This window comes from Thermobia domestica, chromosome 10, assembly GCF_964235325.1.
Source record: "Thermobia domestica chromosome 10, izTheDome1.hap1.1, whole genome shotgun sequence".
In the NCBI taxonomy this organism is placed as follows: Eukaryota; Metazoa; Arthropoda; class Insecta; order Zygentoma; family Lepismatidae; genus Thermobia; species Thermobia domestica.
Genome location: NC_137463.1, coordinates 5,918,929 through 5,940,540, shown reverse-complemented (window position 1 = coordinate 5,940,540; position 21,612 = coordinate 5,918,929). Strand labels below are relative to the sequence as shown.

The following is a 21,612-nucleotide window of genomic DNA, read 5'->3' as shown; positions in this document are numbered from 1 at the left end:
CGAAAAATTAAATTCTTTCTTCAGGCAAATAGTTATTATATTGATAACTGCTGGTTTTAAGCTCAACCAATTTTCTTTAGCAACACGCAAAATATTAAATGAACTACTACTTTTTTTTATTTCTTGCATACGTACTAAAGAATTTGACCTTGTTTTAGCACCTGATCTTATAATTTCTTGACAAAACAGAGCAAATTTAGATAATTTTGATAGACAAAAGATCTTAATAGCAAAGATAAATTTCAAGAGTAGATGGATAAATCGAAGTTCAAAAATGTGCAAATTAGAAACTAATATAATTCATTTGCTATCAATAGTATTTTAATTTGGCAAGTCATATATATATATATATATATATATATATATATATATATATATATATATATATATATATATGATTTTTCCCAAAAGTATGATCTACAGTTTAATCTCTGTAATTTGCATTTTTTCTCACTATGATGTGACTGAAATAAGGTAATTGGCGTGTTACAACCTATTTCAAGAATGATAAATGTATAACTAAGGTACTAGACCCTTTCTATTTCAAGTGTGTCCTCGGAAAATATGTGAAATATTTTTCGGTTCCACCCCTCGTCTTGCAAAGGAAACTCTCGCTTTGCTTTGCCCGTTAATGTGACAACTCTGTGCACATGCAACTACTGAAGGATTTCGGCCAAAACAACTTGTCCCTCCTCTTTTGAGGGAAGTACAGGAAAATACACATCAACAGCAACGCCAGCAAGGGCACAGTTGAAATACAAAGAGTCTAATTAATTCACAACTTAAATACTTGACTCTCTTTATCTAGAGATATGACTTTACACATATTATCAGTTCAGACATAGGAAAAACTTATGAAAGTTTTGATTCTGAAACTATAAATAAAAATAAGTTTTACACTTTGTTTTAATCATGCATACAAACTATCTCTTATCCAGATTACACCCACATAACATATTTTCATTTATATATATATTATATATTTATTTATTTTCATTTATTAATTTATTTATTTCAATTTCTTGGTGCACACATACCCGTTTCATTACACCTTTTATTTATATATAGAACTTATTTAAATTCTCATGACATTCAAATGTCCTGAAATATTATTCTCTATTATCTATAAAACGTATATATTTCTATAGCATTACTAATACAAAAATCTCACAAAAATTTTTTTATCATGCAACTATGCAACGTTACATTTCTAACATATTGTTTATGTTTCGCATTTTTTTTAAAATGGGAATTAAAGGGAACGACGAAAGAAGCAGCTATAAGCTTTCAGTTATTACCAACCACAACAAGAAGTAGCATTTTTTATTTAAAAGTACGATTTGTTTTCTCCACTTTGTAAAAATATTAACAGTGTAGTCTAGGTACAGGAAGGGTAATAGGGAAAAATCGTTGAGCCTTCTGAGTAGTTTGTTTAAAGAGGGGACATGTACATTTATAAGATCCTTCACACATTGCATAGAAACTTTCTATAATTCAGGTAAGCTTGCGATAAGATCTATTATAATATGTTAGTCCAAAATTTCTCTCCCTTAATTGCCTTCATTGGGCAAACAAAACATAAATCCATCAGGTTTAAGTACTTATATTCAAGGTTTTACATTTATCAGGGTCGATTACAGTATGAAATATATATGTCGTGCAGAATAACTGCTAAATTTTCAATTACAGCAATCGATTAATGGTGGTAGAAATACTGATTAGATCGTAAGATAAAACTTGCAGAGAAGTCAATCAGTTGTTTTTATTAAGTTGAAACATCTGACGAAAGAATAGATCAGCATCAACCACAATAAAATGTATGATTAGAATGAAGTCTTCAATTTTCGACATGATCAATTGGCGTTGACGATGTATTTGATTATTTAGAAATATTCAACTTGACAAAATAGTTGAAACTCTGGGAAACTATATGGAATGGAAATCAACATCGAAAAATCGAAAGTCATGAGAATATCCCGTGGAAATGCGCCCTTACGAGTCAAAGTAGAACAAAGAGTATTTGAAGAGGTCGATCATTTCAAATAGCTGGGAAGTATTTTGACGAAAGACACATACTGCACCAAAGAGATCAGATCAAGAATTGCCATAGCCAAAGAAGCATTCAACAAGAAAGGGTCACTCAACTAGCAGCCTTAATATTGGACTAAGGAAGAAATTGGTCAAGTGCTATATATGGAGCACTGTCCTTTATGGTTCAGAGACTTGGGCACTACGGAAGTTAGAGGAGAAATATTCAGAGAGCTTCGAAATGTGATATTGGAGGAAAATGGAGTAGATAAAATAGACAGAGAGAGCAACAAACGAAGATGTTTTAAAATGGGTAGGAGAGAAGAGGACACTTCTATCCAGCATCCAGCATCCTTCATAGGAAGGCTAATTGGATTGGACATATCTTGCGAAGAAATTGTCTTCTTCGTACCGCCTAAGAAGGAAAGATGAAAAGGAAGAGAGGAATAGGAAGAAGAAGAACACAAGTGAGCAATGATTTGAGAAATAGAAGAAAATATTGGGAGTTAAAAGAGGAAGCTGAAAATTGAGAAACATGGAAGAAACATTTCCAGGCCCAAGAAGAAGAAAAGAAAAAAAAACTCTCATTAGTTTCAGGAACTGCCAAAAGCAGAATACTTAATAATAATAATAATAATAATCCAACTTAAAAATTTAGCAACAAAACATCTTAACAAAGTGCCTAATCAAGTTTGGCATAGCATTTCATTTTCAGTAATTTTTCTATTTACCAAATTATTTGCTTTCAATTGACTGCTAAATTTCCAATTACAACTTTCGGCTAATGTTGGCACAAGTGCTGAGTATGTCGCAACATCAAATTTGCAGATAAGTAAATCAATGTTATTAAAATTCGTTTTTAAGTAGAAGCACCTAACAAATGATCGATCAATCATAATAAGATATATGGATTTTTAAATCACCAAATCAGAGATAATAAGGCAAACCAAATACAAGCTTATCGCAAGCTCACATGCTATGTAATAGAAGGTATTATGGATATGAGAAATATCAGTAGAGAATTTGCGTACCTAATGAATCAATAAGCCAAAGGAAGACTGAAGAAACAGTAATACTTAGACATTCCGACCTTTGCTCCTTTCTGTCTTGTCTGTCATGTTTTCTTTATATACTTTAAAATTGATTACTCGACTAAGGAATTCTATAACATGTACAAAATATTTAGCATTTTCTTTGGAGAGATTTCGAAATTTACATGCGTAGTTACAACTTTAATCTACTTTAAAGTAAAACATTATGATTACGAATATATCTATTTTCTAAAAGATTAGTTCTTTTAGAAATTATATTTATAAAGTGCATTTCTGAATATCAATCTTTTCTTGTGCTTATTTCTTTTAAAACAACTTTAACGTTTCTTAACTTTGTTTCAAATGTCACAACAGTATAGGAAATTTTACACTTTTTTGTCTTTTCTTGTGGAAAACTCTTGGAAAACAACATACCAACAATTTATGTTTCCTTTCACCTCTTTTCCATACGCATTTATATCACTATACATTTTTTATTCAATATATTTATTCATTTAGCTTCTTTATTCGGAAGAAAAATACGTTTAACCAAAATTACATTATCCAAATAGTCATTAAGAAAATGCTTAAAGCAGGAATATTGGGAAAAATGTATCAGCAAAGAAAGTTGTCTGTAGGAAGTAAACCTAGAAACTTCTAGCAGTAAAGTACTAAGCGACTAATTATGTCAAAAGTTCAGTTGTTTCAATTTGTTTTTAAGGATCATACCTCAAGTAAAAATATGACAATATTTAAAATATAACGCAGAAGTGGATCCGTAGAATAAATTAAATCATTACGTATTTCATATTCTTACTTCATAACGTAGCGGGGCTTCATAGAACCTTTCTCATGACACATCAAGAAACAAATAAAGGTGCGAGCATAAACATATAGAAAAAATTAGTATAACCCATATATATCACTGAAGAATAAATCCTAAGAATGCAAAGTTTTGCCAATTGTAACAAGCCTCGTCAACTATCGTCTGTTTACCTCTCGGCAATAGAGAATAGTGAATATTTCTAATCTTTAGTTGATAAACTACAGCGTGACCATAAAAATACTACCATATTTTAAAGTGATGTTACGTCACTTTGGATAATCGTATTTAAGTGAAATTGGTCACATTTAAAAGAAAAACTCTAAATATTCTTGTGCATGTCAACAATAGACAACAATGTCAATAATGAAAGGGATGAAACACAGAAAAAGTAAATTCACTCATGTTTACTTTGTAATTGGTCGATATGGGTTCATTGTTGGATATTTAACAGGCAGTTGCTGTTTCTGCTGAAGGTCACGTGGGAAGTTTTTAAGTTTCCGTAATGTTACGCCGTAATGTGCTAACGTAAATTTATTTCCTTTCATTATGTTGTGTTGTTATTAAAGACAAAGTGTTTCAGGCGTTATAGCTACCCCACAAGAACGAAGTTGGTGTGTTTTGGAATATCTCAGCACGGAGAGCCTGGTGCAGATTCAGCGTGCTTTTAGACGAAGGTTTTAACATCAGGCTCCTACGCGCATTTTGAAGTGGTACCGTGATTTTGTGGATCATGGCTGTATGTCATCAAAGGAAAAGGTTATTCAGGAAGACCATGTTGGGGCGTGTGTGGCATGAATGGGAATATCGTATCGTCTTGATGTCTGCATCACCACTCGTGGGGCTAACATTTAATGTCTATGAGATCTGGTAAAAAAAAAAAAAAAGTTTTCTTTCGAATGTGACCAATTAATACGATTATCCAAAGTGACGTAATACCATTTTAAAGTATGATAGTAGTTTTATGGACACTCTGCGTATTCGATTGTCAATCCAATTTACCTTTACTTCATTTGAAATTAATACAGCTTGCATAATTACCCTACACTCACTCATAACAAGGTAAATGCATTTTCTACTTTTTCTAACCAAAGCTTATTTATCTCTTTAAAAATAAGGGTTATCAGAATTTTTGTATTAGTTGGTATATTGTAATTTCATTTTTTGACAAGTATAAGAAATTTATGAATAATTATTTGTTAGTAATGCTGAAATACGTAGTATAACAATTTGTGAAATCTAAGAAGATGGCTCCCTGCGCCTACATTTCTACGTACCAGCGTCTCCAAAGAAATGATAATCAAAATGTACTACCATTACCTCATTTTTGTGATTCATGTCAGAAAAATCGATCATTAGGAAAACCAGTGCTTGTAATATAACCCAACACTCGAGAACAATAAGTATCTACGAATACATAATAATATCATTTATCATTGATTGTTCTCGAGGATTTATCACGTACGACAAAACGTTATAAAAATCCTTAGCCAAATAATCAACATGAATAAAGATGAAACAGCTATTTACAATACATTACATTCTCACATGTGGATATTGTTCATACATAATAAATAGAATTCCTTTTTCAATATATATATATATAGATTCTTAGTACGTATTTCCCATATGCTATGTAACCATACACACACAAAATGAGGGCCTATTAGGCCTACACAACGTACGAGGCTACTTTGATACATATAGCCTACCAAATATAGTAAATGCTTTGCTTCACTTAAAACATATTCATTCTTCTCGCCCCAAGGAGCTACCAGTATGTGCCTCCTCTATCCATGTTTTATTGGGTTGATATCTTCACTTCAGAGGTCAATAAGCCTCGTCTCTATCCTGAAAGCTGTCATCTCTTTCCATTTTGTACAAAATCTAACTTACCTAACTCCTCTGCATCAATGACACATTAAAAACAAATTGTTGATATATATACATGTTGATGGCCACCCTCACAACTGTGTATACAAATGAGTCTGATAGAGATCACTGGGAACAGGAGGATGAAGATGTGTTGGAGGTGGTACTGGGGGAGTAGGGCCATGACGAGGTAACGATGCATGCTGTTGAATTTCTCGAACGGCTTCCCTCAATTCTGCTCGCAAAGTAGTGATAATTTCCTTTTTCATCTGATCCAGGTCGTTTGATGGGATTGATGATGGAACTGTCAGATTGCCTACAATTGAGTAAAAATAAGTTTTACTTATTTAAACGATATTACAAAATATACTTTCATAAAATACACAGCATCCATAAAGATTAAATATCTTATTTTCAGAGAACCAAATTTGCTGAATATCCGATGATTTTATATTGTTTTCTATGTTATACAATTAGATGTTTAAGAGATAAGAATAATGGAAAAGCAGCTAAGTGTACACTGTAAATATGGTTGTGTTAATTCAACTTAATTTTAACACAGGGCAGTGACTACCACTATACGGTGTTCATTCAATACAGACCCCACGGTGTTGGCGTTAACCGGTGTTGAGCAGTATTAAATTCGGATCTGTGTTAATATTTTCGGTGTTGATTCGACACCATGTCAGAGTCGGTAGTGTGGGAAAAAGTGTTGAGTGTTACTTTAGGCTGTGTGGCACCAACACGAAGAAAGTAACACTGTGTGTAGTGTATTAATTATTTTATGTTAATATTACACCATGTCAAGTATCAATATAACGTAGTCCCTGTGTTATTTCAACGCCATTTTCTTATTATTTCAACACACCATCTGTGTCATAATTCAAGGTCAAGGCATCAAAGGAACGTAAGGATTACTTACCAGGTTATAGGGAATCCCTACGTTCCGTTCAGGAATCCCACGCACATATTTGCGGAGGTTTGAAACATACATTTTTCAATCGAGCAGGTATGACTTCGAGTGTCATGTTCTAAACCGCACTCTCTATGTTGCGTTGCTTTTTGCATTACAGCCCTCTGAAGTTCATTTTCCCATGCTTTCGGCACCTTATGTCGCCGAAACTATCCCTTACTGAGCAAAGCTCCAGGGGACTTTTTTTCTGGTTTCAGCGTCGAGAATCAGCTCCCGAAGGTTGTTCAGATAGTTTCTTACCATCCTGTATATATATAAAATGAAAATGTCTATGTTTGTGACTTAATAACTCTTGAACCACCCGACCGATCTCGATCAAATTTTCAGCATAGATGACATTCGGGCCTGGGATGGTTTTTATTATTTCACTTTGACGGTGCAACTTAGGGGAGGGAGAGAGGGAGATATTAAAAAATGATCGAAAATGACTAATATTAGTGTAGAATCCGTAGTTTTCGGGGTCGCTGAAATGAATAGTGACACTTTCGATGCCGTTTAAATCCAAATTCAGCCTCCATTAGTACTTTAATTCAAAAATGAAAGGTATTCTTCTCGTGGGTATTCTGTTAGTTTTTAAAAATAAAATAGAATATACAGGGTGAGTCAAAAGTCCTTGGACACCTGCAGAAGTTTGAAAATCGACGGGAAAAGTAAAAAGTGATGATGGGAACAGAGGTTTGATGAGGGGCCGCACCTTTTGAAGTGTGTCATTCATGGGCGCCATCTTAAAATCCGCCATTTTGGATTCAAGTCATTTTTTTTAAATGGGAAGGTGTTGTATGACACATCAAATAACACTAGCTTGAGCTCAGGAATTTAGTGGTGTAATTTGTTTTTTCTATCTTGTACAGTTTAGAAGTTATTAATGTTCAAAGATACGAAATTACCTTGATACTGACCCAGTTCTCTCTTTGTTCCAGGTGATCAAAAATGGGTCTGACACGTGAACAGAAGATCGAAATCATCCTTATATCAGGGGAACGCAGCTACCGAACAATAGCAGCTGACTACAACATACGGCACCCAGACAGAGAACCGGTATTACACAGCACGGTAATTCACGTGATCAGCAAATTCCGGGAGACGGGCTCTGTTCAAGATAGGGCACGTAGTGGGCGACCAAAGACTGCCACCAATGAGGAAACTGCAACGGCGGTTGTTGCGTCGTTTGTGTAAAGTCCTAAACGAAGTACCCGTCGTGTGTCCCTAGCATGTGCAATATGCTAATCCTCCGTTGTCCGGATATTGCACGCCAATCAGTAACATCGTTGCAAGCTGCACATGCAACATAAACTGAACGAGGATGAACCTGATCGCCGGTTGGAGTTCTGCATGTGAGCTACTGAACAACACGAACTGGATCCTGCGTTTGCCAAGGCAGGCACGTAGCCAGGATTTCGTGAAGGAAGGGGGTTCGTGACATTAAATACTGTTCATCACACCAGGGGCTCGATCATTCTAAACTATTTTACTGGAACATATATTGGTTCATTTAACCAGGATTTTGTAACGGAGAAGGGGGGGGGGGGGTGACATGACGTTCTGAAGACCCAAGAGCTCGATCAATCTAAACTACAACTTTACTATCAACTTTACGTTACTACCAACATATATTGGTTTGTTAGGACAATAAAATGAGGATATGTTGGTAACTATTTTAATAACAAACTATGAAGAGACCTCGAGCAAAATAATAATAAAAAAACGCATTGAAAAAGACTTTACAATATTTACGTCCTTCCTCTGTTTATTCAAATATAATAATTTTCCTTTCATTATGACTTTAGCTATTATAAAAAGTACATATTCACTATTATAAAACGTACATACTCAATAATGTCTTGTAAAATATTTTACAATATCTGCGTTCCTTTCTCTATTGAATCAAATATTAACAGAACTTTCTTTCCACATAAAGTTTTGTTTTTATTATTCCGTCAACTACTGTCTTTTTCAAGTGACATATTAAAGAAGCAGTAAAAAATTGTTTTTGAAATAACATGTTTGTTACTGCAAGGATGCGATGTCGAAAAATTATGATAAAAAGTGTCCACGCTGTTCCACAATGGCACTAGGCTTTCGGAAGCTTGAAATTTCCCTGACTAGCCGCAGAAATTCTGAGAATTCCGTAATTTTTCTAGAAATTTCAAGTTCCCTGACTCTTCCAGAATATCTTGCTTACCTCGCCACCATGTATTTCAAATAATACAAATCTCCTCACAAGAAAGAGTAGCCAAAAGCGAAGGTGATGGTGTGGTGTGGCATATGGGACACCCGCATCATTGGGCCATTTTTCATTTACAACACCTTAACTGCACCACTGTATCTGATGCTGCTGCAGGACTTTGTGTTCCTGCCACACTGAACGCTGACGGCATTTTCCCGTTTTATTTTCAACACGATGGAGCCCCTCCACACTATGGACTTGGTGTCCGTGAATGGTTGGATGAACAACTGCCAGCGAAGTGGATTGGTCGCCGTGGTTCCGTGGAGTGGCCGCCCAGATCCCCTGACTTAACGCCCCTTGATTTTTATCTATGGGGACATCTTAAACAGATAATATATGCTGAGACAATCCGTGATTTGAGACACCTGCAAGAACGCATCCAACAAGCCTGTGATCAAATTTCAGGAGATATTCTCCTCCGTGTGCAGTCAGAGTGGTTGCGGTGACTACAGTTGTGCATTGCACGGGATGGACAACACGTAGAATATGTGTTGTAGCATTCAGTATCAAGGTAATTTCCCACCTTTGAACATTAATAACTTCTAAACTGTACAAGATAGAAAAGAACAAATTACAGCACTAAATTCCTGAGCTCAAGCTAGTGTTATTTGATGTGTCATAACCCCCTTCCCACTTAAAAAAATTGACTTGAATCCAAAATGGCGGATTTCAAGATGGCAGCCATGAATGACATACACTCCAAAAATTGCGGCCCCTTATCAAACCTTTGTTCCCATCATCTTACTTTTCCCGTCTAGTTTCAAACTTCTGCAGGTGTCCAAGGACTTTTGACTCATATATATAAATGTGTAGCTTAAACTTTGTTTTTATGTATAAATTAGTACCTTGTGAAATTGAATATGTTGGTGGTGTGGGACTTGATGCTCGACTTGTTTCTACTCCCAGCATTCCCAAATCGACCGACCTCTGTTGAGGAACTGAAGTTGCTGTCATTGGAGGTGACGAATAGAGCAGAGGTTGGCTAGTGGAGGCGTAGCTCGTCGGATGACTGGCTGGAAGGCTGTTTGGTGGAGGCAACGAGATATGAGGTCCTCGTAAAGAACGGATGATGTCTCTCTTGATAGCATCCATATGACTTGTGGCTCTCGCTGTCTCACGCTTCCGGTCCTCACGAAGTTCGTACCTATCATAGAAAAGAACATAATAGTCAAGACCAAATATACCGTACTTTTATCAAAAAGAATAATACCCATCTTGTTCAGAAAATATGTTTCTTGGTCATATGACTTAAAAAAAAAGATGTTGATAGAATTTCCAATTTTTCTCTTTACGTAAGGCAAGAAATAAACAACTTTTCTGAATATATGAATAACAAATTGTAGTTTCAAAAACAAGTGTAAATATCGGTAGATACTAAATACTTTTACAGGACAGACATAATTATTGTACTAATGTCTATACTGACAGCTTAATGTATCATTTTATCCTTTAGGATCCTAGTACAATAAAACTCCTAACGATCTTTGAGAACAATTATAAACTAAAATATAACAAATCCTCTCACGAAGTTATTTAATTATGTTTTTCATAAGTTTCGACATAAGATACACACATCTAAAGATCGTCAATTAAAAAGAAAAAGAATTTCAAGAATGATCCAAAAAATGGATCAAAAGATTGCGATCTTGGCCAATAATTTGTTTTTGGATCAGGGGTCACAAAATTTTTGAACGGCCTCTAAATCGAGTTTTCGTATTTTCTACGGAATAAGTACATCATACTGAGTTAAGTGATAGTTTGGATTTGGCTTCACTATATGTAGTTCTCCAGATATAAGGCCTACAACAAAAACTTTTGATTGAAAAATATTGGATCTTTTGATCTAAAAAGAGGTAAAGATAATAGAAATATGTAAAAATTTCCAACTTGTTTAAATGGATTGACTAGTCCCCGTAAAGAAAAGTAATCTTTTAAGTGGAATTTATGAGTTCATGTTCCACTATGCCCTTCTACAACAGTCCAGGTAGAAGGAAGAATACGGATGAAGATGAATTCATTGAGACAAACGACATTACAGACTGAAAGGTATATTGTTTTATGAGCACCACACATTGGTAGTAGTTCCAGGATTCACTGTTTCGACGTGTACATGCCCCCTGGACTCTGTGAAATAGTTTTTGATTTCGAGTTGTACAGTTCTTTTCCTTCCTGTTAGGGTCAAACCTGAACTTTCGTATGAGACGAGTAGTTGAGGAGTCAAAACTATCACTTCCATCACTATATAATATGATAGACACAAAATTTGCATAGTTAAGACTAAAAGAATAAAATCTCGAATTTCCTATAAGAAAGGTTGGTTACAAAATTTGAATCAAGGGTAGTCCTATTAATACTTAATTTGCTCCTAGAGTATGTAATTTCTTTTCCCTTGTTCATACTTGTTTCTTACTGATTATATTTCAAAATTACAACTTACGCTTGTATCCTTTCCTCATTTCTCTTCATTGTAAAGGCCTACTGGAACTGTTAACTTGCGGCTCTGCATATTACATCTTCTAAAAATCGATGTTTCATCACCAGATCAGTGGTTTTCAACCAAATTCCTAACACGACCCCCATTTTATCAAATCCTCTTGCCAGTGACTCCTTTAATAATTTCTGACTTGTAATAAGCTTTTGTGGGATTTATAATATACCTATTGCGGAGATCTCACAATATCCATCTATTTCTATAATAGTAGAATCCATTTCTTGTACATAGTGGATACAGTAATTTCCCTAAAAGCAAATGGATTATAACCAAATTTGGTCAGTGCATTCATGTTGCAATTATCGAATCCGATTCATCATAATGTTTCGAAATGGAGGCCGTTTGAAAATTTTAACACTTCATAACTCCCTTAATTTTTGATCATATCAAAAAAATAAAGTGATTTCTAATTTTTTTTAAAAAAAATAAACTTTCACAGTACTTAAAAAAGTTATTGATTATTTTAAATGACTTGATAATGTGCGTCACGAAGAATTGAACCGAACGTTGCCTCACTTGTGAAATTACACCATGCTCAAGTGTCTTATTACCTTTCAATTTTAATTGTATTTCAATATGTAGGTTTTGTTCCATTTGTTTTTCCTGGCATTTCAGTATCCAGTTCTCAATAGTTTCATGTTGTACCTCTTTCATTTATATTGATTTTAAACAACTCGTCACCTGTTGAAAATGCTTAGTAGACCTATTTTTGTTGTTCTTAATAGTATGTATAAAATTAAAAATACGCCTATCAGAACAAAATTCAAAATAATATTGAAAATATTCTTCGGTACTAGATTCTAATTATATTTATCTCTTCCGCTTATTTTCGCGACCCCTTAGAAGTCGTGACCCCCAGGTTGAGAAACCCTGCTTTAGGTAAATAAGTACGAAGGATTTATCTAATACTATTTCATGTAACTAATTCTATTGCGTCTTTTAGTTTACATATTTATTTATTTATTTTGCGTGCAAGAGACCACAGTATTGTACATTTGTACATGCGGTATAGAACATGTCAAATTCTATTATTGTCTATATAATAAACTACTACTATACTACCTTATACATCACATTAGTCTTACAACATGATACATATATGTATATAGAAATACCATACCTTATCTATTCATTTACCTAATTTTATTCATAGTGCGAGAATCTATAGTTTTTTTCTTTACATTATGCTATCTTCATTTAGTATTTAGGAAACACGTATTCAAGATATTTGATTATCATAATATATAAATAAATATGACTACTCATGTAATAATAAAATAAAATACCTTACTATTGATTCATACAACTACAAGTTTCTAGCTTGAGCATGTTCATAAAATTCCGAGACAGTATAAAAGCAGTGCTCTTGTAGGTACTTAGTCTTTGTTTAAAGAGGTGATCAGATTCTGAGTTTCTTATGTTGATGGGTAAGCTGTTATAAATTTGTATTCCTGTATATTTTGGACCTTTTTGGTAAAGTGCTGTATTATGAATGGGAATTGAAAAATCGCTTTTGTTTCTGGTATTGTATGTATGAATGTCACTGTTGCATTTAAGAGACGGTTTCAGGTATTTTCTTATAAAGATTGCCGTTCGTAATATATAAAGGCAAGGCAGTGGGAGAATTTTAAGCTCACGGAATATTCTTTTGCATGATACTCTTGATTTTGTACCTTTCATTGTTCTCAGTACTCTTTTTTGAATCTTAAAAATTGTCTTACTTTCTGCTGCTTTTCCCCAGTGTACTATTCCATACGTAAGTAGACTCTCAAACTGACTATGATAAATTACTTTTAATGCTGATATGTTGAATGATGTCTTCACACTTTTTAAGGCATAGTGCACTTTACAAAGTTTCTTTTGGAGTACAGATACGTGCCTATCCCACGTTAGTGTATCACTTACCCAGAGTCCTAGAAATTTCGTTGCTTTAACGTTATCTATAAATTTATTTTTAATAGATATGATTGGATTATTTACATGTGTATTTCGAGAGTGATGAAAGTTTATTACTGTAGTTTTATCGGTATTTAATTTTAATTTATTATTTTCAAGCCATGAGTTTAATTCTTCTATTGTTTGTTCGATACTAACTTTCATTTTACTGTCAGTGTATTCAGTAATGGCTAGACTTGTATCGTCAGCAAACATGGTTGGTTTGGCTGTTTTTACGTAAGCTGGAAGATCATTGATGAAAATTATAAAGAGAGTAGGGCCTAAAATAGAGCCTTGTGGCACCCCGCATTTTATTGGTTTGATGTCAGAGGTATATTTGAAACTTGAACCCCGCTGATCCGTGTAATCAATTTCTACGGCTTGATTTCTATCTTCTAAAGAGCTTTGGAACCATTTATTTACAACTCCTCTTACACCGATATTGTTTAGTTTTTCGAGGAGTATTTGATGCGAAACAAGGTCGAATGCCTTAGTTAAGTCAAGAAAAATGCCAGTACATTTTTTCCTGTCGTCTAATGCATCCCGAATATAATCGAGATAATTAAATATCGCCGTCTCAGTTGACTTTTTGCGTTGGAAACCATTTTGAGCAATGTCTATTATATTATATTTTTCCAAGAAGCTTACTATACGTTTTTGCATAGTTGATTCAATGATTTTTGAGAAGGGCGAAAGTAAGGCAATGGGTCCATAGTTTTATACCTTATACCTATCATATTTTTTATGAATTGGTTTAATTCGTGCTAATTTTAATTTTTGAGGAAACTGTCCTGATGAAAAGGAAAGATTTATAAGATATGTCAAAGGTTCCTCTATATAAGCGGAACTTTTCTTCACTATTGTCATTGGAATGTTATCAAAACCTACTGACCATTTGTCTTTTTGCTTTGAAATTATTTGAGCAACTTCGTTAGGTATCACTGGCTGAAGGAACATCGTTTTTTGTAGCCTATCTTCCGGAGATTTTTTTTCGAATTTAGTACCCGTTACACTTTTATTTCCGATTTCAGTAAAATAGTTGTTCATAATATTAGCAACTAATACTGGGTCAGTTGTTTTAGTACTGACCACATGATTCAATTCAATATTTCCTATCTCCCTAGAAGATGCTTTACTATTTGTTTCACTCTTTACTATTTTCCAAAGTGTTTTTGATTTATTTTTTGAACGCTCAATTTGTTTGTCATATTCCATTCTTTTAGCCATTTTTATTACACGTCTATATATGCGCTTGTAATTCGCGTAATATCTATTAAGTTCCGGGTTCGATAACTCTTGTTTGACTCTTTGTGTCAACTCTCTAATTGTTTTGCTGGATTTCTTTATTCCTGAAGTTATCCACGACTTTGTCTTATGTGTGTAAATTTTACGAGTGGTAGTCGGGAATGCTGCATTAAAATAGTTACTATATATGTTAAGGAAATATTCCCAGGCTTTATCTACTGTAGTTTGCTTGTAGATATCCTCCCATGTTTCACCGCTTAAGAGATAGTTGAACTAAACCACATTGTCTGCGCTAAAATTTCTTTTAGTGATAGTTTTCGATATTCTATTAATATTGCTACTGGTTACATTTAGAATAGTAAAAATTTGAGCTTCATGGTCGGAAAATCCTGTATTGAAAACTTTCACGGAATATTCTAAGACATCTTTGTTTAGGAGCATTTGGTCTATTGCACTTTTTGTTGTCGGTGTTATTCTGGTGGGTTCCCTAACTACTGGCGTTAAGTTTTATGAATCAATAAGAACCTGTACGTTTTTATCGATTTCGATTGACAAAATATTAATATTCAGGTCACCTATAACTAATACTTTATTACCTGGAGTAGTTAATTTTTTCAGTATCTCATCTAAATTGTGTGCTAATACTTTAATATTACTATTTGGGGTTCTCTAAATACAAATGATAAATAGTTTTTGTTTTGGTAACTCCATTATACAGGACTCAAAGTCTTTTTCGGTGTTGAGGTAATTAAAATTTTTACATATATTTGTCTCTAATCCTGTTTTAATATATATCGCAACTCCCCCTCTTTGGGTACCCGTTCTACAGTACCACTCTACTAATGTATAGTTATGGATTTTATAATATTCTATTTCATCTAATTTTAACCAATGTTCCGTTATACAGATTACATGTATATTATCTAATTCAGTGGAAAGTTGTACCTCCAGCATGTTAATTTTTACCTTATTGAGACCTTGAACATTTTGATGAAAAATATTAATACTACCTATCGATACATGTGTAGTATTTTGTTTCTTTAAGTTTCTTCTGTCATGCGTAAATTTTATTTTTGAATTTGTTAGCGTTTCACGAGTGTTTGAATATTTAATAGTATCGGTATCCCCTACCATAAAAAATCACTGGATAATATTTTTCGCGTTCTCTTCCGTCGTTCTACCTTTCGGCCGTTTTCTGTAGTTACATCGTTTACTCGATTGTTTTCTGTGCGTGGATACAATAACTTGTTTTCATAATTAAGGTTACTAACACTACTAACTTTACTAACGTTACTGCTAATTTGGCCTGACCCTATAACGCCATTATAATCTGCTATCATCTTGCTACTATCTTCTGCTTTCTGGTTTAAATCATTTGACCTCTGTACTAAACTAATTCTATCCACATAATCTAAACTTACACCAATAGAGCGTGCATTTTCGTTGAATTGAACAAGGCTCTTGTTTTTGGTATTTCTACTGTCAAGTACTACAGGAGCTACACCTTTCGCATTTTCTACTGAGACTTGCCATGCTAGTGGTATAGGATCCCTCTTAGGCTGCTGTTTGACTAGATTACATAGTTTTTCTGCCAAAATTGTTTTACCTATCCCGTTGAAATGCAACCCATGTCTGGTATGATACTCCCGTGGACTGTTGCTAATATCTAACACTTTAACATTTTTGAAATGTTTACACACTTTTATTATTTCTTTATTAGTCTTCTGCACTTCTTTATTCACAATTGATGCTCCAATAAGGTCGTGTCTGTGCGGTATAGTGCTTACTATGACATTTGTATGTGTTAGGTTGGGTAAGGTTTTTCTTAATACTTCAACTACACTACGAGAGTCATTTTTTGCAACGTCATTTGCGCCACCTATCACAATGACAGTATCATTTTTTGTCATAACTTTATCATTCGTTACTGGTTTAATTATTTCACTGAGTCCTGCGCCTGGTTTCACAATCCCAACAATTGACACATTTGCACTACTACGTTTCATTCTTTCAGCAATACCTCTTCCATGACTGTCTCCGAGTAATAGAATATTCCCTTGCACATGAAAATTTGGGGTCTTCCCTTTTGAACTGGGGTCTTCCCTTGCACATGAAAATTTGGGGTCTTCAACTTGCTTTACCATCAATACTGGGTTTAATTTATTTTGCACTGGTGTACCGTTTATGACATTTTTTGACTCGCGCACCGTAAAATTTTGTCCTGATGTTAACTCACTAGTAGTACTCAGTACCTGAAACCTATTTGTTACCTCAATATCAGTAGCTAATGATTGCTGCTTTTTTGCACGATTTATGCCGTCTTTTTTCTTTACCGTTGTCCAATTTCTAGTTTTATCCCGCCCCTGTTGTTTTACTGTGTTATTTTTCACAACATCACTATACAAATCCTGTATATGATGTGGATTGTTTTTACTTTCTTTACCTTGCACTTCTCCTTGCAATAGGCTGACGTTAGTGACTTGTAGCAATTTAGAAGTAAGTTCTGTTTTCATTTTTTAGTGCATTCAACTCAGATTTCAGTTCCTGTATATCTTCTGTTAGAAGTTTTAAAGATGCTTCTACACTTTCGATGTCACAATCACAGTTGACTTTTTTTTGGATGCATTACCGTCTTTTGTTTCCAAAGCATGATTGGGGACCTGAAGAGTTTTCAGCTTTGATTTGCTTATAAATGTGTCCCTGCTTCTCATTTTATTTTCACACTCATCACAATATTCTATAATACTATTGGCATTGTTTTTTGCCCCAAAATTACACAGCTTAATACCTTTACTTAAATTTGCTTCCACTACTGTTTTTTGTACACAACCTCTAGCCGCATATTCTTCACGAGAACGCTAGATTCTTCTAAACTACAATTTAGAAATTAATATTGAACTTTCCACTGAAAGTTGAACAAAATGACAAGGAAACAATAATTACCTGAGACTCGAGATGTCTTGCTTGATTTCAAGAAGATCGTCTTCGTTTACTCCATCTTGTCGATGTTGTTTCTTAATTTTGTGGATATAACGCGTTACCAACCTTCTCATTACTTCGTTATATACTGCTTGACCCCTTCCTGGATAATTATCATTGTGATTTGTAGTCTGAAATGACAACAGAAAGAGTATTGTCAATAACAAACATAAAATTTACTTTTTTATTTATTTATTTATTTATTTATTTATTTATTTATTTATTTATTTTTATTTTATTTTTTTAAGGAAGCACTCTCATAGAAAATTAATAAAAGATTTGTGTATTGTGCACTTGTATCTCTAAAATTTGTATATTTCATAAAAAAATTTATATTTCAGGAAAAAGTTTTATATTTCAGGAAAAAATTTAGTGCTTTTATTAGACTTCTATAGTAGCTCGTTCTCCGCAAGGAAGGAAAACCCTAAATAATACTTTCGAAGTTCGAAACATATTTTGGAAATTTTTGCAATGTCTCTGATGGAGTTTGTCGCATCCATTGCAAAGATGATTTAGAAACTGTAATCTCTAACTAAACTTAAAATGAAATAAAGAAACTATATTTGCAATTGACTTTACTTTCTAATTCTCATTATACACATGCTCAGAGAAGTGACAAAGGAGCATATTTTTATAGGCGTGCATAAAGAGGTAAAATTTGTATAGGTTATGTTCTGTAAAGTAGTATGTTCAAAGTGATGTACTTTTTGTTCCGTTTAAATTTGTTAAATTTGGTAGTATTTCCGGTATGCATGCATGGTAGGATCGTTTGTTAGTTGACCAACTATCATTTGTATTATTATTTTTGTTTTGTATACTGTTAGTTGTGCACCAATAAGTATGTGAGTTCTGTAATTTCATCGTCCTTCGTAGATTAAGTAACCGAGGATGAAAGCAGAAGCAGGTTTCGAAATCATATCACTGAATTAAATATATGATACTGTAGAGCAGCGTTTCACAACCGGTGTGCCGTGAATGGGCCGCTGGTGTGCCGCAAGGAATCGAAACAAAATTATTAATTTTATAGCAATCAAATTGTAAAACGTAGGGGAAAATGTATATTTGTATTTCGCATTACTATGAACCTCTACTATGAATCTACAATTTTAAGTTTCATGCCGTGTTACTGTTCTGTACATTTATAATGTTGATAAAAGTATTTGTTGTCATGTTATGACCATTATTGCTTCTTTATTGTTTCAGACTATTTCGTAACTTGAATATTTAAAATATCATTCAATCCTTTCGACAAATTACCTACATTTGTATTTTAAAAGTAAATGCGATTTGTTTGTTCATTCGTTATTTAGTGATTTTTCTTCTTAGTGAAAGGTTGGATAGTGTTTTTAAAAAGAAAGCGTATTTTTAAAAACTTGAGTACAATATTTCATTGCAATTGTTTTCTATTTTTAAATTAGAATGAAAAATAAGCATAATGATTTACCACGGGAAAAAAACAGTGTTCGAGCTTTCTTCTTTGTGAGCAGGAGATCAAGAATCACAGAAAAAATACCACTGTGTTTTATATTTACAAATAATACTATCTATAAATGTGCTGCGGAATCCAAGTAACACCCGTAGTGTGCCGCAAGTTGAAAAAGGTTGGGAAACGCTGCTGTAGAGTTAGTTATGTCATTTACTTGTAATAAAGCTTGTTACAAAATCTAAATATAACTGCTTCTAGAAAAAATAGAATGTTACTATAAAGATGTTACGGTGGTTTTCTTCAGAAGTAAAGAAACAAAGTATGTGGACATTTTAGGTATTAATAATAATAATAATAGTAGAAAGAGCTGGAACAAATAACAGAGCCACACACACACACAAATAAAAGTTATGTGCATCGGAGTCCAGGGTATGGATAAGATGCATTTTGTTACACAGAATTCAAAGTTCGAAATCCCAGGAAGATCGATCATGTCAATTTTTTGATATGGGCGAAAAACTTGAGCGATTTTGGATAGGGAAGATATATTTAACACAGCTATATATATATATATATATATATATATATATATATATATATATATATATATATATATACAAACTGTGCAGCGAACCCCAGAATATGGATACGATATATTTTGTTACACAGAATCCAAATTTCGAAACCCCAGGACAGGGTCAATCATCCTTGGGTTTCGAAATTTGGATTCTTTGTAACAAAATACATCGAATGCATACCGTGGGGTCCGGGGCACAGAACTTTTTTTTTTTTTTTTTTTTTTGTTTGCTGTGTAATTGGTCTTTGTTGATATGGGAAACTGAGAAAAGTTGTGAAATCGATTAGAAAAAATGAAATGAAATCTTTAAGTTTTACGTCCCACGGTTATGCCGGTTAGGCTAAAGGAGACGGTGATGATGAGAGATGAGTGAAATGGTGGAATGAAGAAAGTGGGAGGAAACGGGAGAACCCCGAGAAAACCCACGAGCACGGTGTTTGTCCACTACAAAGTCCACACGGCGCGAGCTGGTATCGAACCAGGGACCGGAGGTGAACGCTCTACCACTGAGCCACCGCGCCCCCCTGAAAGCGATTAGAGGATAAGTGAGCTACGAGATGAATATTTGTTATTTACACTATGGTTCAAATCCTAGTTTTAATTTAGATTGTTAATTTCAAATTAAAAATTATTAACAACAATTCTCTCTATTGTTTGGCTCAGGAAAGGAATAGTATCAAGATGTACTCTGCTTAAGTAAAAAAAAAAAAAAAAAAAAAATACAATTTCAGACTATTCATTAGTACCTAGACACAGTACAGTTTTACAGTTTTAATCTCTTCATGTTTTCCTTCCCTAGGGTCATCTTGAAAACTAATGTGAAATCTCCTATTTTAATAGAGGAATATAATGTTAATCGATTTCGATTGAATACACAAAACTCTCTTCTATCAATATTTTATGTGTGTTCTGGCTTTCTGTAAATGACAATAAAGAGGACACTTTGATTTCAAGAATATCTATTAAGGTAAACAGTATAAAATTTTACTAAATATATATAACTAAATCATACGGTGATAATTCAAAATAAAATGTTCAGTGCACTTCGTTCTTACATAAAGTAGTATTAGGACAAGAATTTTAGGAATGTTTAAAAAGAAATGTATCAAACATTGCCATTTTGGCTAAGAATTTTAGGAATGATCAAAAAAAAAAAAAAAAAAAAAAAAAAAAGATCAAAAGATTGCAATCTTGGCGAATAATTAATTTTTTGGATCAGGGGCCACAACATTTTTGAACGGCCCCTAAATCGAGTTTTGGTATTTTTTTTTACGGAATAAGCACATCATACTGAGTTAAGTGATAGTTTGTGTTTGGCTACACTATATGTAGTTCTCCAGCTATAAGGCCTACAATAAAATTTTTGCCTGAAATATATTAGATCTTCCAATCCAAAAATAAATTATACTGTAGAACGCTATGCTTGGTAAAAGTATTTAACTGTAAAACTTTAAACATCTACTTTTCTTTCTGCAAACAAATTAAAGATATAATGCACAATTCTTTTCTAAAATCAAATACTTCAGTGTTAAAAATGCCACCTACAGTGCAAGGGTTCAAAGTTACAATTGAATTTGAATGATACAATATTATAGATACATTTTTAAGGAACGTTTTTGAATAAGAAAATAACGTTATTATTTTATGTTTAACATTTATTTACAGTGTTCGTTTAAATCTTTTTAGTTCCAGATTTTATGAATTCATAAATTTTATCTAATAAATAACAACTATCACTGAACAATCATAAAAGAATAAACGTATCAAAGAACCTTTGTCATTAAACGCTATAATTATTTAAGAAAATAAGATGTTTGTAAAAAAAAAATAATAGTATACAACTCTATATTTTTATGTGATACACTCTCTTAATATACATTTTTATAAATTATCAATTTACTTAAAAATTAAGGTCTAAAACATTTGAACATTTAACATGATAATCATACATAATTTTTAAAACTTTAGTACAAATGCATCCACTTATTTGTTCGTCAAGTTATTC

The 21,612-nt window shown here is 33.4% G+C and overlaps 1 protein-coding gene across 1 annotated transcript in view; it reads right to left on the bottom strand.

Moving 5' to 3' along the window:
• Window positions 1-422: 422 nt before the first annotated feature.
• Window positions 423-21,612, bottom strand: part of LOC145662910 (transient-receptor-potential-like protein) — a 191,529-nt gene continuing 170,339 nt past the window's right edge. The window contains exons 15-17 of the mRNA XM_081728915.1: window positions 17,569-17,735; window positions 9,800-10,098; window positions 423-6,070 (exon numbers count right to left, since the gene is read on the bottom strand). Of these exons, the coding sequence (XP_081585041.1) occupies window positions 5,847-6,070; window positions 9,800-10,098; window positions 17,569-17,735 (690 nt within the window). The 3' untranslated portion in view covers window positions 423-5,846. The remainder of the gene's footprint in view (window positions 6,071-9,799; window positions 10,099-17,568; window positions 17,736-21,612) is intronic.